This window comes from Muscardinus avellanarius (genome assembly GCF_963383645.1).
Source record: "Muscardinus avellanarius genome assembly, chromosome: 4".
In the NCBI taxonomy this organism is placed as follows: domain Eukaryota; kingdom Metazoa; phylum Chordata; class Mammalia; order Rodentia; family Gliridae; genus Muscardinus; species Muscardinus avellanarius.
In genome coordinates, this window is record NC_137789.1 from 48,401,635 (window position 1) to 48,424,018 (window position 22,384).

The following is a 22,384-nucleotide window of genomic DNA, read 5'->3' on the forward strand; positions in this document are numbered from 1 at the left end:
TGCGTACTCAATTCAGTTGCCTATTTCTTGATTAAGTTCTTTGTTAGCATGATTTATCTTTTTCTATCCTTTCACTTTTAGTCTATGAATATCTTTGGCTGTAAGGTGAGTTTCTTGCAAGCAGCATATATCTGGATTATGTTTTTTAATCCATATTGCCAGTCTGTTTTTTAATTGGTGGCTTAAGTCCTTCGACATTCAGTGTTAATATTGACATGATTTTTGTTTCCTGTCATTTTGTGTTCTATATTTTGTTTGATATATTATTGCTTCTTTGCTTAGTTGCTTCGCTAATTGAATTCATCTCTTCTCTGCTTCTAAAATTTGCTTTTTTTCTTCTTTATGATTTAAGTATTTTCTCTAGTGCTGGCTTAGTATTCAAGAATTTTTTGAGATTCTGCTTATTTTGAAACACTTTTATTTCTCCATCTATTTTATATAATAACATTGCTAGATATAGTAGTTTTGGTTAAAAGTTGTTTTCTTCCAGGGTCTGGATTACATCATAGCAGTCTCTTCTGGTATTCATGACTTGGGTTGTAAAGTCTGGAGTGATTTTTATTGTTTTTCCCCTGAATGTCACCCATTCTTTTGTTATCACTGCCTTTAAGATTCTTTCCTTAGCCTCTATGTTGGTCATTTTAATTATTACATTGCATTGGGAGATCCTTCTTTTATCTTGTCTTAACAGTGTTCCATATGTCTCTTATATGTGAATGTCCAAGTCTCTCTCCATGTTTGGAAAAGTGTTTGAAATTATGTTTCTGAAGAGATTACACATACCCTTGGTCTGTGCCTCTATCCCTTCTTCAATGCCTTTTATCCAGAAGTTAGGACATTTCATATTGTTCCATATTTTTGGATGTTTAGGTTCTGTTCTTATGTCTTCTGTATACTGTTGACTTTGCTTTTGGTTTTGAATAAACTGTCTTCTAACAAACAGTTATTCTGTTTTCCATTTCATCTCATCTTCCAGAATTTCTTTCTATTGCTGTTGTCATTTCATTTATCGATTCATTTCATTCCAGACTTCTTTCCAATTCTTTTTTAATGTCTCAAATTTCTCTTTCATTTCCTGTACACTTGTTTGAGGCCTTTCATCATACTGAAGATAAGGATTCAGAATTTTCCTTCTTGCATTTCCTATAGGTCACTATTTGTGATATCCCTATTTTCTCACTGTTCCTCATTCTCATATTTTCAGAATTTTTGGTTTTGTGCTTCTGTTGTCTTGGCATCTTTCTTTTTATGTGTGAGTCTGAACCAATTTTAGCAATCTTAGCAATAGAGATTTAGAGGTGTCAACAGGTTCATGCATGGATAAGTAGTTTTTTTTAATGGTGAGGGTTAGGTGAGGGGGGAGGAGCTGGGGTGATGGGTACAATAGTAGGGTAAAGTAGAGAATATGATTAAGTTGAGTAAGAATTTAAGTATAATATGGAAGTGTCTGGTTGAGAATGAGAGATGGTGCTCTAGTAGGATTCTTATATTTAGTATGGAGATATGAAAAGTTGAGTATAAAACAAGGAGATATAGTAAGGGAAAATTTTTTGAGAGGACAGTAGATAGGATAGAGGGAGAAAGCTATAAATGTGTGGGGAAGGGAGCAAACAAAGATGCATATAAAAACAAAACAAGCAAAAAAAAACTATTAGAATAAATCAAAGGCAAAAAACAATTAAGATAAACCCAATACTGCTAATTTACATAAACTGGGCCCCTATAATTTCTGTTCTACACAGTAGCTTCTGGAGTAAGTTCCAATATCTCTCATGTGCTCCATAACATATTGTCAACTTTTGGACCCACTTTATGAGTGTTTGCACCTCTCTCTTGCCTCTCACTGCTTTGTGTTTAGGTGTCAGGTTGGTGGTTGTCGCAGTAAATTAGTTCCGTTTAGGCTCAGGGTTCTGCGCTTCCTGGCTCTAGGCTCTGCACTTTCCAGCCCTGGTCTCTGCACTCTCTGGCCCTAGCCTCTGCACCTTATGGCTCTGGGCTCTAAGCATTTTCTGCCCTGGGCTCTGTGCTTTCAGGCTCTCAGCTCTGTGTTTTCCAGGCCTTGGCTCTGTGCTTTCCAGCCTTCAGCTCTATGCCTTCAGTTCCTGGGCTCTGCGTCCTCCCGACCTATGCTCTGCACCTTCCAACCCTGGGCTCTGGGCTTTCCTGCTCTGGGCCTCCACCTCCTACCCTCTCCAGCAGAGGGTGTCCAATGTAATTTTGGACCAACCCCTTGTGACCCTGTGCTGGTACTTCACCCTGGGCACTATGGGTCCTTCCTGTGTCTCTGTAGGTTCTAACCCAACCACCTCAAAGGTGGGCCTCCAGATCTTAGCCTGCCTGGGTCCCTGCAGCTGCTCTGGGCAGTCATGTACTTAGTAATGCAATGTGTTTACCTTGCTGTCCTGTGGGCCCAGTCTCTGGAGGGCACAGTGTGTTGCTGCAGGTGTCGGCTTCTGGTGAGTGCATGGGCTTTTAGATATTTTTCTCCATCCCTGAAGAATGGTGCTGGTCACTTCTGTACCTCAAGTCCTTGGTCTACTTGCTGGAATTTCTAGGGGCTGTGGAGCCAGAGGCAGCAGCCTGAGATGGTGCAGGCCTCCACACCAGGTCATTTGTACACTTTGGCTCTTTGCATTAGATCTTGCAATCTGAGGTTTGGATATGCTCCCACTGTGGTTCCCCTTTTTGTGTTTTTTGTTGTAAGTATCTTCATTTTTCTTGTCAGAGAGCTGCCTTTTGGTAGTTAATTTTTGTTACAGCTACTGAGATGTGATGCATCCCACAGTCACCATTTTCTTCCTCTGCTTGAGTATTCTCTAAAAATATTTTTCTTTCTGTATATATCAGACTAATCATTCCAATAAGATTTGCCAAAAATGATCAGGCTAGATTTAAGAACACCTGTATAAAATCTGAAGAAGAAACACATCAAATATGACAATATGGAATGAAAGAATATAAAATGATACAACAATGAAACACTACCCAAGGGGATAAAACATAGGGGACAAACACTAACTGATAAGATAATTCTGTCACTTACTAGTTTAAATTGTAGGGACTATTGTTCTCTTCTCCTTTTAGTAATAGAAGTCTGTTTTACTGGCCACCCAGCTGGAGGCAGCATGTCCTATCCTCTCTAGCAGGTAGTGTGATCTTGTGTTTAGGTTAGGGCCCATGGAATGTGAACCAAAGTGTTGAGGACAGCTTCCTGACACTCTCCTTAAGGATGGATTTGCTTGGCTTGGTTTCCTCTCCCCTCTTCCATTTGGATGGATGAGGCTACTGCAAGTAGGAACCTCCTTATCCATGTTGAGTTTGATAGTCCATCATAGCTGTTTACTAACCTTAGGCTAACCATTTACCTTTGTATTTTATGTGCTAGAAAAATTAACTTTCTTTTATTCTGCTTTTCTGTGGATTTCTCTATTACAGTATTTTAGCCCATATCACATCTCATAGTCTTTAGTATAAATATAACTTTTGTTATGGTCATGTCATTAGAAACACAAATTCTGAGCTGGGTGTGGTGGTGCATGCTTGTAATTCCAGTACTTGGGAGGCTGAGAAAGAAGGATCGCACAGGTTCGAAGGAGGCTCTCAGCAACTTAGTGAGACCCTGTTTCCAAATAAAATATAAAATAGGTCTGAGAGTGTTGCCTGGAGGTAGGAAGCCCCTGGGTTCCATTCCATCCCCAGTACCACATAAAAAAAAATTCTGGACTTGTATACAACAAATAATGTAACTTCAAAATATGTAAAGTAAAAATTTGCAGTTACCAGGACTATGTTCTTGTGGATGAAGACAGGAATATAAAAATAAAAATTGTAATAATTTTAAAATATAAAAAATATCTTTGTGATAAAAGTAGAAAAGAATTATTTTCATAAAATATGAAAAAATAAAAACTTTAAAGGAAAATATTGATAATTTTGAATATATTAGCATTTTATTACATAAACTTTATTATATAAATATAAAGTTTTATATTTATTTATTTATTTATTGTCTTTTTTAAGGTTTATAAAATAACCTTTATTTTTTAAAGTTAATATATGCACTACAGGAAACAAAAACACAAGAAGCAAAGAACAAAGTCATCTAGTCACAAGCAGCTTGGTTGGCTGTGGCCTTCCACTCCTGTGTACACATACACAACATGCCATTTATGTGATCAAGATCATAGTATGTATCGTGCTTTTCCACACATCAATATTCAACTCAAAATCTCAAAGTTACAAGAGTATTTTCAATAACCAAGGATAGAGTACACCAACTCAACCTGTTAAAAAAGTAATTGTAATCCTGTCTTTCTTGGGACGAAACTTTTCTGAAGATAGAAAGAGCAGCAGGCCATTGGATAGACATACTGGCAGAGTTGAGTAAAATACTGCATTCCCTTAATGCTCGATTTAAAAGTAGATATAAAGCAAGAGTATACCAGCATGTTTCTAAGAGCCATCAAATTTCTACTACTAAAATATTAACTTCAAAGTATGTTCCCAGTGAATTAAGGTGTTACTATGGGACAGCACAGAAGATGCACCACACACCAATGGCTCACATCAAAATCAAAATGTAAATCTGAGAAACACTTGCTCCACCTCTATGCACTTCCTTCTGCCCCTCTGCTGCCAGCGGGATGAACAAGCCCTGACACGCATTGCCTAGAGGTGTGACGATTCCTTGCCCAAGGTGCACCTTCTTAACAATTATAACAAAAAGGTATTTTCAAGTTGGCTAATTCATCAAGCTCTACTTATTACCATACACTCTCACTTTGGAACATCTATGAAGTTAAGATGTTAGGACATAAATAGAAACTTTGCGCACAATGAACACAAGTACTTACCAAAAATACACACAGAAACTTATGGTCTAAACGTCTTCCAGGTACAGAGATACTAACAAGGAGCCCTTCCCTATACCATCCCTCCTCTCCCTTTTCCCCATTCCAGTAACATGTAGTAAGTACAATACCTCCCCTAGCTCCAAGACAGATTAACAAAGGTCATCCCAAGAGAGCTCTTCCTAAAAACTAACACAAAGACAATTATATAGGGAGTATTTTCCTACTTATACTTTGGGCATTAGAATTTATCCTTTAATACTCAGCAATTATAACTAAAATGTACATATGTAACAATGGTTAGACAACATGAACTATGGGGCACAGAAAGCTTCTGTGTGCTCCCCACCACACATTACCCAGAGTCAAACAGCATCCTCTACAAGACATCAAATTTAATAATTCCATTCCCCAAATGCAACCATACTATGAAGTAACAACAAATACTAAAAGATCATAACTTTAGCCCTCTACTTTACCATGTGCCATGCACTTTAAAAACATCTAGAAAGTCTAGATGTCTCCAACAAGTACTTATTGCCCACTATCCATACTGTAGCAATGAATAAAGCACACACACACACACACACACATACATACACACACACACACACACACACACACACACACACACACACACACACACACAGAACCCTTTCCCTTCCCAAAGGTCAGATATATGCAACTGCAGTGTTTAGGATTTTAGTAATTTCACTTCCTAAGGGGATTTAGTTTAGCCTTTCCTATGGATTTTAACACAAAGTGTACTCAGTGTATTAGTTTACTACTTTTATCATACACTGGCAACCTCTTTACCATCTAGAAAGACTAGATGTTATAAATTAGGACTCATTTGTCCTTTGAATATAGACTATATACACAGCAAAGTAAAACAAAACAGATATAAGGGACAACAATGCACAATCTTGCTTCACCAAAAACATTGGTATGAAGCCCTCTGCATTCCTTCCCTCCTTCCCGGAGCCAGCACAAACACAATGTGTCCTGCTCAGAGAAGTGGTTTGTTTGTTCAATTTCCAAAGACAATTATTTCATTATGAATTTTAACAAAAGAATATCTACAAAATGTAGCTACTACCTCTACTTGTAACATACTTTGTGCACTTCTAAACATCTAGAAAGACTAGATGTTTCAAATAAGGACTTAAGTTTGTCCACTTAAGGACTTAAGGACCAAATAAGGACTTAAGTTTGTCCATTTTTATTTTTTGGTGATACTGGGGTTCCTGGAAACCCTTCTACCTCCGGGCTACACTCCCAGATGTATTTTATATTTTTATTTGGAAACAGGGTCTCTTAAGCCAGCGAGGCTGGTTTCGAACCAGTGCAATCCTCCTGTCTCCGCCTCCCAAGCGCGGGGATTACAAGCGTGCGCCACCACGCCCGGCAATATAAAATTTTATTTTTAAAAAATAAAAGTCAAAACATGTTATTTAAATAATTTATAAAAATGGGCTACAGGAAGATATATGTAGTATATATAGCTGCCTGGAATAGAGTCCAGAGTGTATAGATATCATCTATGAATCAGTAAGCAAAAGGCAGCTTGAAACAAAACAATGATAGAGATGAATAAACAATTAATAGAAAAAGAAAACGAATACCCAAATAGCATTTGGAAAGATGTTCAGTTTTGCTAGAAACCAGATCTATACATATTAAAATAACAAAAAGTTCTATTACTATTCATGAAATTTATTTCTTTTTTTCTTTTTTTGTGATACTGGGGATGGAACCCAGGGAGTATTCTACCTCCCAGATACACCTCGACCCTATGTTTTATTCTTTATTTTGAAACAAGGTCTCACTAAATTGCAGAAGGCCTGGCCGTGGACCACGATCCTCCTGTCTCAGCCTCCCAAGTACTGGGATTAAAAGCATGTGTCACCATACCCAGTTTATCCATAATTTTTCTTTTAGTTTTTTGCATTACTGGGAGTGGAACCCAGGGGCATTCTGCCTTTGGGGTACATCCCTATCCCTATTTTTTATTCTTTATTTTGAAACAGGGTCTCACTGAGTTGCAAAGAGCCTAAGTAGCTGAGGCTGTCTGCAAAACGAGATCCTCCTGTCTCAGCCTCCCAAATGCTGGACATGTGCTGCTATGCCTGGCACCATAATATTTTTAAAGTGAGAACATTGAATTTTGAAGCACTGATGAGAATTTGGGTGAAAAATGGTAGCTTTCATATAGTTTTGTTGGGTATATAAATTTGATATTTATATATTTTCAAAAGTTAAAATATGTTTGATAAACCAATCAATTCTATTCCTAGGTATATGTTTGAAAAATATCTGCACATATTGAACAGTGGGTTCAAAGCAGCATAGTACTAATAGCAAAATATTAAGAAAAATCTGAGCAAGGAAAATATTTTAAAAATCATCAACAGAATGAATGAGTAAACTGTATCAGAGTCATGAAATGAAAGATAATTGTGAAAACAAATGAACTAGTGCTTCCCATCCCAATACAGAAGTCTCATGTAGAGTATTGAGCAAATAAAAAGGGCAATTTCTGGATCATACAGTTCAACACACGCATATAGAGTTTTAACCCATGCAAAATAATCCTGTTGCATACAGACATTACCTATGTATGAAATATGTAAAAGTTTTTGTGATTTATTTTAAAAAAGGTGCTTGTTGGGTTTTGCCTCATCCTTGTGGTCAGATGGCACTTGAGTTCTGGAGTGACAATAGATTCTTTTCTGAGAAGCAGCTACTGTTTGAGTGATTTAAAACAGGAAGAGTTTCATGGGTTTTCAAAATAGTATCCATTCACATGTGGAAATTAATGCCCTTGTGTTATTCTCTTGCCTTGCAGAAAAGATGCTTTAATATTCATTTTGAACCTTTGACTTATTCAATACACAATCCCAACAAGTTTAGTTGGTTTCTGATGCATGGTAGGTTAGAGACTGTCAGAGGCAGATAAACAGGTAGAAACGAGAAGCAACGGCCAGCTGTAGGGTAGAGGCAGAAAAAAATCACTAGTTAGATGCATAGGAGTTAAAACCCTAAGCAGTCTAAATATAGCATAAAGGCAATGAATTTTGCATGCCCTACTAGCTCCCTACAACAATCAGTGCAATAAGTAATTAGTGATGACCCCAGGTCATCCAGATGTTTAGTTTGGCTCAAGTATTCAGGAATATATATGACATGTATTTGCAACAGATTTTTACCAATTTTAAAACAGATCTGAGTGTTAAAGGAAATAGCTTGTATTTAAAATTAACCTCTTTGGGATATCACATTTCCAAGTGATTTCAAGTAAGAGATGTGTTTCTGAATTTTGCTTATTCAATGGAACTCTTTAAGAGATTACGATGTATTAGGCATGATTTTTACACTAATACAAAGGTAACACTTCATTATGTCATTCATCAACAGTTCCAGGCATATGGTATGTGTTAATAAATATATTTACACAGAAAAATGTATTAATTTTGCTCTTTGATCTCTGCTGTTCTAGTACCATTTTGAATATTACCAAAATCAGAGGTAGAGTGAGATAAATACTACTGCATTTGAAATTTATTTTTATTATATATATATATATATATATATATATATATATATATATATTAATTGGTGCACTATTGTCTCACATCATAATGTAGGTCATGTTGTCAATGGCATATATTCACACAGTACTTGGTGCCCTCCCCCGCCTCCCCATTTCCCTCCCTCTGAATACTGAGTGTCCAGGTTAACAATGTTATACTCACATGTATACACATAATTGCAGGTAGCATTTCCATTTATGAACCTTATTTCTCCCCTGCTCTTCCTTCCTGGCTCACTGAACTTTCCCCTCCATTATCTGTAGTCCCTTTGGTGTCCCAAATACTCACTAGCTTGAGCATATTAGAGAAAACATATGTCCCTTTTCTTTCTGTGCATGGTTAATCTTACTTAACATAATGTTCTCCAGGTCTTTCCACCTTCTTATGAATGATGTAATTTTGTTCTTTATTGTTGAGTAGAATTCCATTGTGTTTATTTCCCATAATTTTATAATCCAATTGTTGATGGATACCTAGGTTGGTTCCATATTTTGGCTATTGGGAATTGTGTCGTTATGAACATGGGTATGCATATGTTACTGTAGTTCTCTGATTTCAACCCCTTTGAAAAGAAACCAATTAGTGGTATAGCCAGTTCATATGGTGGATCCATTTCAAGTTTGCTAAGAAATTTTCACACTGATCTCCATAGCAGCTGACCTAGTTTGTACTCACACCACCAATGTAGAAGAGTTCCTATTTCCCCACATTCTCACCAACATTTGTTTCTAAAAATGTTTTATTTAATTAATTTATTTATTTATTTATTTATTTATTTATTGTGGTACTGGGATTCCTGGAAGCCCCTCTACCTCCGGGATACACTCCCAGACCTATTTTTATATTTTTATTTGGAAACAGGGTCTCTTAAACCAGCATGGCTGGCTTCAAACCAGCGCAATCCTCCTGTCTCTGCCTCCCAAGTGCGGAGATTACAGCGTGTACCACCATGCCCGGATGTTTCTAAAATTGTTTTAAATGAGGCCTACCTAGCATAACTTATAATAATTAAATACCTTGTGTACATTAGCAAAGAATAGGTTAATTATTCATCCATCACAATTCCAGTTTTAGAATACTTACATTATATACTGCTAAGCAAAAAATTATGATAGCAGGAAATATATGCCAGAATGTTGAGTGACTATTTCGTGGTAGTGGGATTATAGGTAATTTTTCTTTTCCTTTTTAACTTTTTATTCTATTTTTTAAGATTTTCAGTACTCAACATAAACTGTGACAACTGTAAAAAATATCAAAAGCTATTTGAAAGACTATATTTCCATTATGGAATTTATTTTTTTAAATAGGCTATTATCTTGGAAGATAATCAGGGATTATGGTGGTTTTTATTGACACTGTCAATGATCAAAGCTTCAACTCTATTTAAAAAGTGACAATGAGGAGACTTCCGGAAAGATGGTGACGGAGAAAAGCGGGGCTTAAGAGCCCTGCTAACAACCAATCTCTATTAGCACAAAATCAGCGCCTTTCATAGCCAGAAAACACCATCAGCAGAGAAACAAAAAATGTAATTTCAAGGGACAGAGAAAAAGAGGGCTGGAAAAACGAGACACCAGAAACCAGACCACAGTGCTGCAGCCGGAGCCGTGGCGCGAAGCAGTGGGCGCCGTTTTCCCTTGCAGCACCAGGATCCAGAGAGGAAGGGAACTCAGAACGGAGCTCAGAGCCACAGAGGAGATACGCCGGCCTCATGCCCGAGGATGCGGCAGCAGCGCCTTACTGCAGACGGCAGCGGCGAGTTCACCGGATGGCACCAGACCAATGCACTCAACAGCCCAGCAGGCTCCAGAGAGGAGCGGCGGACAGTGAGCCAAGGTGAGCCGCTACGCATCAGCCAGGAGGAATTCGGCAGATTTCTCGGCTCAGGGAGTATCTAAAGCTCCCAGAGGCTGGGCTCAGAACACCCTACAGGGACTCAGAGCGGAGCTCAAAAACAGAAAAAAAATACGCAAGCCTCAGAGTTGAGGGCATGGCAGCGGCGCCATATTGCTACCAGCGGCAGCAGCAGCAAATTCACCGAGTCCACACAGCTCCATCTGCGCACTCAACAACAGTGAGTCAAATTGTGGCCCCTAGAGGAGAAATCCCAGTACTGTACTCCCAGAGACTTGACCCAGTGGGGGAGTGGTGGTGGCAGAGATATCACACCATAGGAGAACGCCCAACCTGGCACACCCCCATGGTCAAAAGCAGCCTCGATTGACTCCCTGGGTCTGAGACTCTGCAATACAACCCAGTAAAGGAGTAGTGGTGACTGAGATACCACAGACTCGAGATACAGAGCACCTTAAGTGAAGTCGTAGTGACCCAGGGAAGAACCCAGAGAAGGCACAAACTTCCAAAATCATGGGAAAGAGGAATAACAATGGAGCAATGAATGCTCACAACCCCACAACATCAGAACCTGATAAAACAGAAATTCAGAGATTTCTAGAAGATCAAATCAGGAAAATAACTGTAGAAATAATAGAGGTGTTTCAAAAAGAATTCAGAGAGAGCCAAAGAGAGATAAAGGATGCAATTAATGAAGTAAAGTCCTCAATTCAAAGTACAAACAACCGATTAGACCACATGGAGAATAGAATCTTGCTCCTAGAAGATGATCATTCAAAAAATGAACGCATAGTTTCTCATTTAGAAAAAAAAATTCAACAGCAGGAATCTGACATTGAAGAAATATGGGCCCATTTTAAGAGAGCTAACCTAAGAATAATTGGAATAGAGGAGAGAAAAGAAGGTGAAACCAAAGGGCTCAACAATCTTTACAAGGAAGTAATGGCAGAAAATTTTCCAAATGTAGAGCAAGAGGTCGATAAACAAGTCCAGGAAATTTATACAACTCCCTTTAGAGAGGATCATAGAAGAGGATCCCCATGCCACATAATTGTCAAAATGACCAATGTGGAAGCCAAGCAGAGAATCTTAAAGGCAACAAAAACAAAGGGCCAAGTGACATTCAGAGGCAAACCAATTAGAATTCACTCCAGACGTCCCAAACCAAGTCATGAGAGTCAGAAGGGCTTGGAGTAACATATTCCAAACTCTGAAAGAAAACAACTTCCAGCCAAAAATTTCCTACCCAGCAAAACTTTCTATCAAATTAGATGGGGAAATAAGAAGCTTCCACGACAAACAGAAAATGAAGGAATTTATGTCTTCAAAACCAGCACTAGAGAAAATACTCAGAGATTAACTACAAAGAAGAAATAGGTAACACACACCAGAACCAGAGAAACAAGATTTTCCATCCAACAGACAACTAAGACTTGTTATCTGTGGAGATTCATTATTTATGTTAGTCTTTTACCTATCTCTAAATTGTATTTTTTGCTTTTATTGTTGCTAATTTTTAGGATTTCTAGTTGGAATATTAATATACCTTCAGATATAGCATTTGGAAATATTTTATCCCATTCTATCAGTAACTTTTAACTCTGTTTACATTGTCGTTGGATGTACAATATTTTTTATTTTTTAGGGAGTTTATTTACCCTTTTGTTGCCTGTGCCATTGAAATCATATCCAAGAAATCACCGCCAATTTCAATGTTGTGAGGTTTTATGACCCAGACTTTCTTCTAAAAGTTTATAGTATTAAGATTTATATTTAGGTCTTTTATCTATTTTGAGTTAATATTTGTATATGTGTTAGGTAAGAGCCCAATTTTATTCTTTTTCATGTAATTATTATTTTCAACAATATTTAGTTAAAAGATTAGTACTTCCTCCACCAAATGTTCGTGGAAACCTTGTCAAAAATAACTTGACAATATATGGAAGAATTTATCTCTAGGCTTTTATTTAACTCCAATGGTTTATATATCTGCCTTTAGAACAGTACTACACTGTTTCAATTATTGTAGCTTTATATGGTTTGAAATCAGGAAATATACATCTTTTAGCTTTGTTCTTCTTCAAGATTGTTTTGGGTATCTAGAGTCCATATTCCATATCAGGATAGATTTTTTTTCTGAAAAATAAATAAATAAATGTATGTTTTGCCTAAAAAAAAAAAGAAAAAAATATTCTCTGGTAAGAAAGAAAGCAAAAAGAAATATTGAAAGGTTATCTTTAAGTCAACTAACTGGGCGATGTGTGCATGTATGTCTACAAAAGTATTTTCTTTATACCATTATGATGTATGAATACATTGCACCAATAAAAAATAAATTTAAAAAGTGACAATATCACAAATTCACCACTTATTTGTCATTCATTGAAAATGATACTTTCATAAATGTTATCTATCAAGTTGGAAAAAGCAGGAAGGCTTATAAATTAATATTACTTAAAGCCACAGATAGTAATTTACAAAGATGCAATGGAGAATATTTGTGTAAATGCTTACTGTTTTTGCTTTCATAAATTTGCAGCTCTTCAGTGGGTAGTGCACTTCCTCGAAGGCGCTGCTGTGCGTATATTACCATTGGAATGATATGTATTTTCATTGGAGTCGGATTAACTGTGAGTACTGTTTTACTGTTAGAATTCTTTCAACTATACCCAGTCCTGAGGCCTGGGACAACTGTGATTTCTAAACAGGCTGCCTCCCAGGTGCTCTGAAAACTTCTGAGGGACTATGGGCAATCAGAAATCCAGCCCAGGAACCTGTTTTTTTTTTTTTTTTTTTTTTTTGTTGTTGTTGTTGTTTTCATGGACCTGTCTTTAATGGACTCATCCAGGTAAAAGGCTGCCTTTGGAAGTCTGTGAAATTCTGTGACACTGAGGAATTTGCCTTTTATTTAACAAAAGGCCATTTATTTTTATTTAGTGGCAGAACCAACTTTGCATATACCTGAAGTATCTTATGTTCAAAGCAATGTTCATTTAGATATATGGATATCTGAAAAATTCTTCTCATTATCCACGTCAGATGGAGGTTTTTATTGCCAATATGGGGGACTTATTTTTAGAGGAGGGTAAATCTAAACAATTGGTCTGGGGTTATTCAAGGAGAAGTGTGAGGCACTGATTTGTCTTGCACTCATTTGCTTGTTTTGCGTCTGCATTCCTCAGTTAATATACCTGATCCTGTATTATTAGCAATATCTTACTCTGTCATACAATATTACGTAGATGAAATATCTTTTGGAAATAATGTAGTTCAGTGTGCTTTGTTCTTTACTTCATAAAATGCACAGCTAACATAACCAGTGGTATTGAACATGAATTATAGTCAACAGATACATCTACTTACATTTATATTTAATAAGAGCTTCATGGCTTCAGTTTGGGGATATATTTCATCCATACTACATGTAAGCTAACACAGATTCTCTAAGCAGATAGTTTTGGGGAGAGAGATTAACAAGATTTTTTATTTTACAATATAAAAAAACTAAATATAGAAGGATATACACATTGATTAGAAGACTAAATAAAATATAACAAGTTAAATTGTCAGCATAAGGCGGGTATGGTGGTGCATGCTTGTAATCCCAGCATTCAGAAGGTTGAAACCAGAGGATCATGATTGGTGGACAGCCTCAGCCACTTAGTGAGGCCCTTTGTAACCCAGTGAGACCTGGTTTCAAAATAAAAAATAAAAAAATAGGGCTTGGGGTACAGCTTGGAGGTAGAATGTACCTGGGTTTCATCCCCAGTACCGCAAAAAAAAAAAAAAATCACCATATACTTATGCAATTAGACAATATGATTTTTATTTTTATGCATTTACTGGTGCATTATAATCTCACATCCTAATGTGATAGTGACATGCATACACAGAACAGTTGTTTTTCCTCTGCTTCTTCCCCATACAAGATATTGAGATGGACATTTATACTTTCACATTATGTCCATGTCTGTGGAAATGATTTCATTCTCTCTCTTCCTCACCCTTTTACCTAGACCACTTCCCTAGTTCCACTGAAGTTTCTCTTCCATTATCGGAAGTCCCTCTGATTATTCCTTAGCCTCTGCATATGAGAGAAAACATATGACCCTTCACTTTCTGTGTCTGGCTAATCTCACTTAATATAGTCTTTTTCAGGTCATTTGCCTGCAAACAACATCATTTTGTGCTTCTGTATTGCTGAGTAGATTCCTCAGAAAACTAGGAATGGATCCACAAATGATCTAGCTATACCACTCCTGGGAATCTTTTCAAAGGGACTGAAACCATAATATTATAGTAATACATGTATATCCATATTTATAGCAGCACAATTTATGATAGCTAAATTATGGAACTAAGCCTGGTGTCCATCAACAGATGGATTAGAAAATTGTAAGAAATACACACAATAAAACTCTACTAATCTTATATTTCCTTAAAGTTTCTAACCTTTTGTTTTCATGTTGCTTTTTGTTTTAGGTTGGCACTCAGGATTTTGCAAGACGATTTCATGCAACCTATGTTTCTTGGGCAATTGCTTATCTCTTAGGTTTGATCTGCCTTATTCGAGCTTGTTACTGGGGAGCAATAAGAGTCAGTTATCCAGAACACAGTTTTGCATGAGCTTGCTCTATGATTCAGTGATGCAGGTGAGAGGATTTAGCAGTTCTTGATAAGCTACTCTGGATGTCTTTAAAAATCATTTATCCTAATGGATTCAATTCTGGTTTATGTATAATAGTTTCAAGACTTTGGGAGTCTTTTATGAACAATTGCTCATTGCACTGCATTATATGCAAATAGTTTGTTTTGCTGCTAGGTTTTCAAACTCAGAACAATAAAGCTGTGTTTTTTTATGTTCATTTAAATCAACTGAAGATATTTTTGGACTTGTCACCAAACATAACATATAATATCATCTTTTGATTATGTTTAAATCCATGATTACATTACTTGATCTATGAGTGTTCCCAAGAAGTGTTTATAAATGTTTCTACAATCATTTCACATTTATACTTACATTTTAATTAAACAATATCAAAATTGCTTGCTTTATAATTTAAGCAATATGCATTTTTGCTTGAACTGCTTACAGTAATTTTAACCTAAGATTATAGTAACCTTATTCAGGAAAAAAATTGAGTATACTTTCAAAAACTTGACATTCTTGTCAGAGAAACATTTCTAGATACTGTATGCTTGTTTTTGTTATTTGTAGAAAGATACAATATTTTGGTAGTAATTTAAAATACAAGAATGAAAATATTTATTTGTCCACAGTTGGAGATGTTGGATAAATGTCTTTTTTCAAGATCACAGAATGTTTTGCTTTTAATTTTTGTCTTTTTATTTACCAATTATAAAAATCTAGTCTGGGTTTATGGAATTTAATGTTAATCAGCTCTATGTGTTTCTTTGTAGAGACTGGAGGAAGTATTTCACATGACATGTTTTATAATACCTAACCATTTAATCAAAGATATATTTACATTGGGTTTTGCTCCTTTTCAATAGGTCATAGTGAATTTTTCTTATTGGGATAATTATGTACCACTTATATGTGAAGGGAGACTATGACATTTTGTACTAGCTAAAAATGTTAATATCACAGATGCTCTTATCATTATCAGATATAAATGGTCAAATAATTACCCAATTTAAGAAAATAGTTTAGAGACAAAGAGCAACATTCGTTTTCTATTAATTCACTAGGATTATGGAATCAGCTTTTGCACTGCCCATCTTTGCAGTTTTGGAAAAAAATTGCCTAATTGGGAAGTAATATTCTAAAGTGTCTCATGTATTAGAATTTGATGATGAAATGATCTGAGTAAATTAATTGGTAATTCCAGGGATAAGATCTTTATGTTCATGATTAGTATAAAAAATGTACTCACCTGAGAGTTGGAGCAAAATACATGTAAACTTCAAAGAGTAATGATAAATGTATAAATGCAGTAGCTCAGGATTATATGTATCTTTGAAAATACACTAATAAAGATTGTTGTTCAAAAATTACTTTGTTTCTGTATTAAAAATAAGATATTTTCCAAATTACATTGACACTTCACTTTAAATTTTCATGTTTAAGAAGGTATATAATTTTGTGATATTTGTTTCCCTACTGTTTTATAGATATTTTTAAATTCATATTTTAAATGCATTTTGTAATACATATAATATTAAGTATAAAATAATATATTTATTTTAGAATTATTTATTTAGTTGAAACAGCATTGTATATTAAATAATTCCATTTTATTCTTTTTTATACTTGTATTGATGCATTATATTCTCACATCATAATGTAGTTAATAGTTTTAGTGACATACATGCACACAACACTTTGTGAGCTTTCCCTTGTCTCCCTCTCCCCATACAGGATATTGAGACTGACATTGGTATTCTCACATATGTACATACTGTCAATGAAAGTGATTCCTCCATTGATTCTCCCTCCTCCATTCCTCCCCTAGACCCCCTCCCTCACTCCACTGAAGTTTCTCCTCCATTACCCAAAATCCCTCTGGTATCCTGGTTACTCTACCTTCTGCATATGAGAAAAAACATATGACCTTTCACTTTCTGTGACTGGTTAATCTTTTATCTATTGATTTGAAATTTCACACTGTTATATTCTAAACAATTATATTTCTTCTGGAATATCACTCCATGGGAACAGAAGTCTTGGCAATCTTGTTCACAGCTTTACCACTATTTGGAACAATTTCTGGTATGTATGTGCTCAATACATGAAAGAATAAATATGCATGAATTAATGAATAATTGAATGATTTTAAGTACATACACTTGAATCTGTACTTTATATTTTATGCCAGAAATCATAGGTAAATATTATAATCTCAAGTTATAGAAAGGCTTTTCAAGTAAAACCTAAAAGAAAAAAATCATATAGGAAAAGACTGATAGTTGAAAAAAAAAGAAACAAACTACCATGTAAAAAAAGATAAGCAAAGCCAAAAGACAAACTGGGGTGTGTGTGTGTGTGTGTGTGTGTGTGTGTGTGTGTGTGTGTATGTATGTGTGTGTATATATATATACTTAGTTTATTGGAAAGTATTGGGTAAATACATTTTCTCATGTTTAATCATACTAATTAAAAAGATCTTTATATACTCAATTTGTTTTTTGAATTTTATTTTTTATTTATTTTTATTTTTAATTTTTATGTTGAATATATTGAAAATGACATACATTCAGACTGTGCTTTGTGCAGAGGATTGAACCCATGGGCATTCTACTTCCGAAATACATCCCTAGCCCTATTTCTATTCTTTATTTTAAAACAGGGTATCACTTAGTTGCCGAGGGCCTCACTAAGTAGCCAAGGCTGGCCTCGAGCCTGCGATCCTCTTGTCTCAGTCTCCCAACTACTGAGATTACAAGAGTGCGCCACCACACCTGGCAGCAAATATATTTTTAAAATATAGTTAATCTTTGTAACATGAGATAGGATTAAAAGCATTAGAAAAAAATTCATGAGGGAAAAGATGTAAGTAATTGAACATTAACTTTAAAATATACTAATAATCAAGGAATACAAATTAAAAAAGAAATATTTTTTACCTACCATATTAACAGATTGAAAAAGAGCTATATTATACCTGTAATTTTAAAGGTATGAGAAAATCTACAAACATACCCTTCTATATGTGTTAACCTAGTAGTTCTGTCTCTAAGAATTTATATTAGTATTGTTATAAGACAGCAGATATGTTTGTACAATGTTATCACATTTTAGTTTATAACTGGTATTCTAAAAACACCTAAAAACCACATAATGTGGGATGAATGAAATAAAGGATGGTGCATTTTTTACTATGCAGTAACAAGTGATCAATAAGAATATGATGAAAAATTTTATCTCTTGAATTGGAAGTGGTTCACAAATTATCACGTGACAGAATCAAATTGCAAATCAATATGTGTAATATAATCCACTTTGAGGAAAAATATTTTATGTCTATGTCTAAGAAAAATAAAACTGTTAAGGGTAGGTATCTCTGTGATCAGACACAAACGCTTTCTTGAAAAATTCTGAACTAAATTTGTAGTTGCAGAGTTCAAGTTTTGCTCTTGCTAAATAGGTCATAATGATATGTGATGATCACATCAGTGTTTGTTATATTTCCTTCTGCTTTTTGAAGTTTTAAAATAAATGTATTAGATAAAAGCTAGTGAATTCCACTGATAAAACCTTGTCTTTTAAAGTTAACAGATATACCTTTAAGCTTAGTTTGATTAGTAACCATACAATTTTAATTAAATTCAAACTTATGGTACTTTATGCTCAGTTTTTTTTTTAAATAGACCATGGTCATATGCCTAGTGAAAATAGAAAGTGCTGGAGAAATGTTTTTAAAAATAATACATCATAGCCATTAAACAGAAAAGGAACAGTTTGGTATTTTCCTTGCTGTCAAAAGTAATAAAATTTCCTTAGTTTCCTAAATTGTTCTTAGAAGAGAAAAATGGTACCATAATCAGGTACCATAATTGGTATCATAATGGTACCATGATTCGTGAGCAAGCCATTTGTTACATGTTATTTCAGAAGAAAGGAATCTAATAATGACATGGGCTGGATACCGCACTAACCTCATAAAATGTGTATTTAAATATTATAGGAACTAAGGAAGCAAATATTTTTGGAGGACATGGAGGTGCTTCTCCCATCGAACTGAAAAGGTATATTTTGAGTTGGACGGGAATCTACATTCAAAAGGAGCACTTTTGGGATAAATTTTCAGGATCATGCCCTAAAACATACTGTACTACATCATGTTGAAAATACATACTCATTTGCTTTTACTTTCACTCATATTCATATTTTTTCATGTAGAAAAATCTATTGTAATACATAATTATTATGATAAAGTAAATAATGCCATTTACTTTGTAGTAGTTTTGTTTAGTTTGATATGGCTACACTTGAACTCATATAAAATTTTATAGCCATTTTCATGTTAATGACCTGAATAAATTACTGTAAGTCTAAATTTTCACTTACTGCATATGTTTCTTGTGTATATATACATATACATGTAATAAGCAACAAAGTGAAAATATTAGTGTTTATTAGTACACCTTACATGGTAACATTTAATCTCCACCATTGTTAATAATTATAAAAACATTTGTTAGATTAAGATTAGCTTACATGTGATGATGCTGGCTAGAAATATTCTGTCTGCCTCAAAAATCTTACTGTTTTCCAGTATACAAGATTTTATTGTGCTTTGCTTTTTAGTGAATAACATTAGTGTTTTGTGCCCCCTGCTGTTTATTGTCTGTAACTCACTTGTTGAAAGAAAATTACTAGAAAATGTTTTTATACAGTCTTGATTTTGAAATGGAATGCTCTAATTAGCTTAAAAATAATTCTAGTAATTTGATAGTATAGCCAACTAAATTAATCTTAGAGTATCTAGTTTTATGTAACAAAAATATATTTTTGTTTTTACAAGAAATAAAACCAAATTAAGACAGAATATTACTTATTAAATAGAGGGAAATTGACATGCAATGAGCTTTAAATAATATAACTTCATTACTTATTAAATGATTGTAAAGTACACAAAATGCTAATAAGATATAATGGCTTTTAATTTTTAAATTCACTGTATTTTAAGTAAATACTATACTCTTTACATTTTGCTAAATATGTACAAGTTTAACTTGAGGTAGAATACTACATAAAGACCAGAAAATTAAAAAGCCCCTATTCTAGTGCAAACCATCTCACAAAGTAAAGTATTAGACGATGCTAAAGATCTAAGAAGAAAATATATTTTGTAATGTAGCAAGTAAGAGTCTTTGATCTACCGTAGTCTTCTCACTTCTGTCACAGTCATTTAAGGTAACGTGCTAAATAGAAAATGATCATATATTCCTCTGACCAAGTGTTTTTGAAGACCCTTAATGACCTACTAATATGTGTAACCGCTAAGAGCTGCTGAATACAGAATTATAGTTACTAATGCTTTCACGAATTTTTCTGAAAAACCTTGTCATGTCTGATAATTCCACATCAAATAGAACTTTGGCTTAAGTTACTGAGTATTTCAGCCATTATGGAGAAAGTGAATTAAGTTTTTGTGAACTAGTAAGCCATCAGCAAAAGTTTAGGAGTTTGTGTGGAGAATGCCTTACCTTATAAAATGCCATGTTTGATTGTGGTCTGTGCCTTTGTACTTGTGGTCTCTTCTGCACAGCTTCCTCTTTGTATACCTCCTGCTGCCCACATATCTCCCTTGAAGGCCTCATCATCAGAGCAGACCTCAGCACCTGGTTCTCAATCTTGCATGTGTCACTGTTTTTTTTTAATTTATTTTTTATTGGTGCAATGTATTCATACATCATAATGGTATAAAGAAAATACTTTTGTAGACATACATGCACACATCGCCCAGTTAGTTGACTTAAAGATAACATTTCAATATTTCTTTTTGCTTTCTTTCTTACCAGAGAATATTTTTTTCTTTTTTTTTTTTAGGCAAAACTATCATACATTTATTTATTTATTTTTCAGAAAAAAAATCTATCCTGATATGGAATATGGACTCTAGATACCCAAAACAATCTTGAAGAAGAACAAAGCTAAAAGATGTATATTTCCTGATTTCAAACCATATAAAGCTACAATAATTGAAACAGTGTAGTACTGTTCTAAAGGCAGATATATAAACCATTGGAGTTAAATAAAAGCCTAGAGATAAATTCTTCCATATATTGTCAAGTTATTTTTGACAAGGTTTCCACGAACATTTGGTGGAGGAAGTACTAATCTTTTAACTAAATATTGTTGAAAATAATAATTACATGAAAAAGAATAAAATTGGGCCCTTACCTAACACATATACAAATATTAACTCAAAATAGATAAAAGACCTAAATATAAATCTTAATACTATAAACTTTTAGAAGAAAGTCTGGGTCATAAAACCTCACAACATTGAAATTGGCGGTGATTTCTTGGATATGATTTCAATGGCACAGGCAACAAAAGGGTAAATAAACTCCCTAAAAAATAAAAAATATTGTACATCCAACGACAATGTAAACAGAGTTAAAAGTTACTGATAGAATGGGATAAAATATTTCCAAATGCTATATCTGAAGGTATATTAATATTCCAACTAGAAATCCTAAAAATTAGCAACAATAAAAGCAAAAAATACAATTTAGAGATAGGTAAAAGACTAACATAAATAATGAATCTCCACAGATAACAAGTCTTAGTTGTCTGTTGGATGGAAAATCTTGTTTCTCTGGTTCTGGTGTGTGTTACCTATTTCTTCTTTGTAGTTAATCTCTGAGTATTTTCTCTAGTGCTGGTTTTGAAGACATAAATTCCTTCATTTTCTGTTTGTCGTGGAAGCTTCTTATTTCCCCATCTAATTTGATAGAAAGTTTTGCTGGGTAGGAAATTTTTGGCTGGAAGTTGTTTTCTTTCAGAGTTTGGAATATGTTACTCCAAGCCCTTCTGACTCTCATGACTTGGTTTGGGACGTCTGGAGTGAATTCTAATTGGTTTGCCTCTGAATGTCACTTGGCCCTTTGTTTTTGTTGCCTTTAAGATTCTCTGCTTGGCTTCCACATTGGTCATTTTGACAATTATGTGGCATGGGGATCCTCTTCTCTGATCCCCTCTAAAGGGAGTTCTATAAGTTTCCTGGACCTGTGTATCGACCTCTTGCTCTACATTTGGAAAATTTTTTGCTATTACTTCCTTGAAAATATTGTTGAGCCCTTTGGTTTCACCTTGTTTTCTCTCCTCTATTCCATTTATTCTTAGGTTAGCTCTCTTAAAATGGGCCCATATTTCTTCAGTGTCAGATTCCTGCTGTTGAATTTTTTTTTTCTAAATTAGAAACTATGTGTTCATTTTTTGAATGATCATCTTCTAGGAGCAAGATTCTATTCTCCATGTGGTCTAATCGGTTGTTTGTACTTTGAATTGAGGACTTTACTTCATTAATTGCATCCTTTATCTCTCTTTGGCTCTCTCTGAATTCTTTTTGAAACACCTCTATTATTTCTACAGTTATTTTCCTGATT

The 22,384-nt window shown here is 34.7% G+C and overlaps 1 protein-coding gene across 1 annotated transcript in view; it reads left to right on the forward strand.

Moving 5' to 3' along the window:
* Positions 1-14,926, forward strand: part of PIP4P2 (phosphatidylinositol-4,5-bisphosphate 4-phosphatase 2) — a gene marked incomplete at both ends in the record, with an annotated part of 57,994 nt that extends 43,068 nt beyond the window's left edge. The window contains 2 exons of the mRNA XM_080694647.1: positions 12,840-12,930; positions 14,783-14,926. Of these exons, the coding sequence (XP_080550773.1) occupies positions 12,840-12,930; positions 14,783-14,926 (235 nt within the window). The remainder of the gene's footprint in view (positions 1-12,839; positions 12,931-14,782) is intronic.
* Between the last annotated feature and the right edge of the window lie 7,458 nt (positions 14,927-22,384).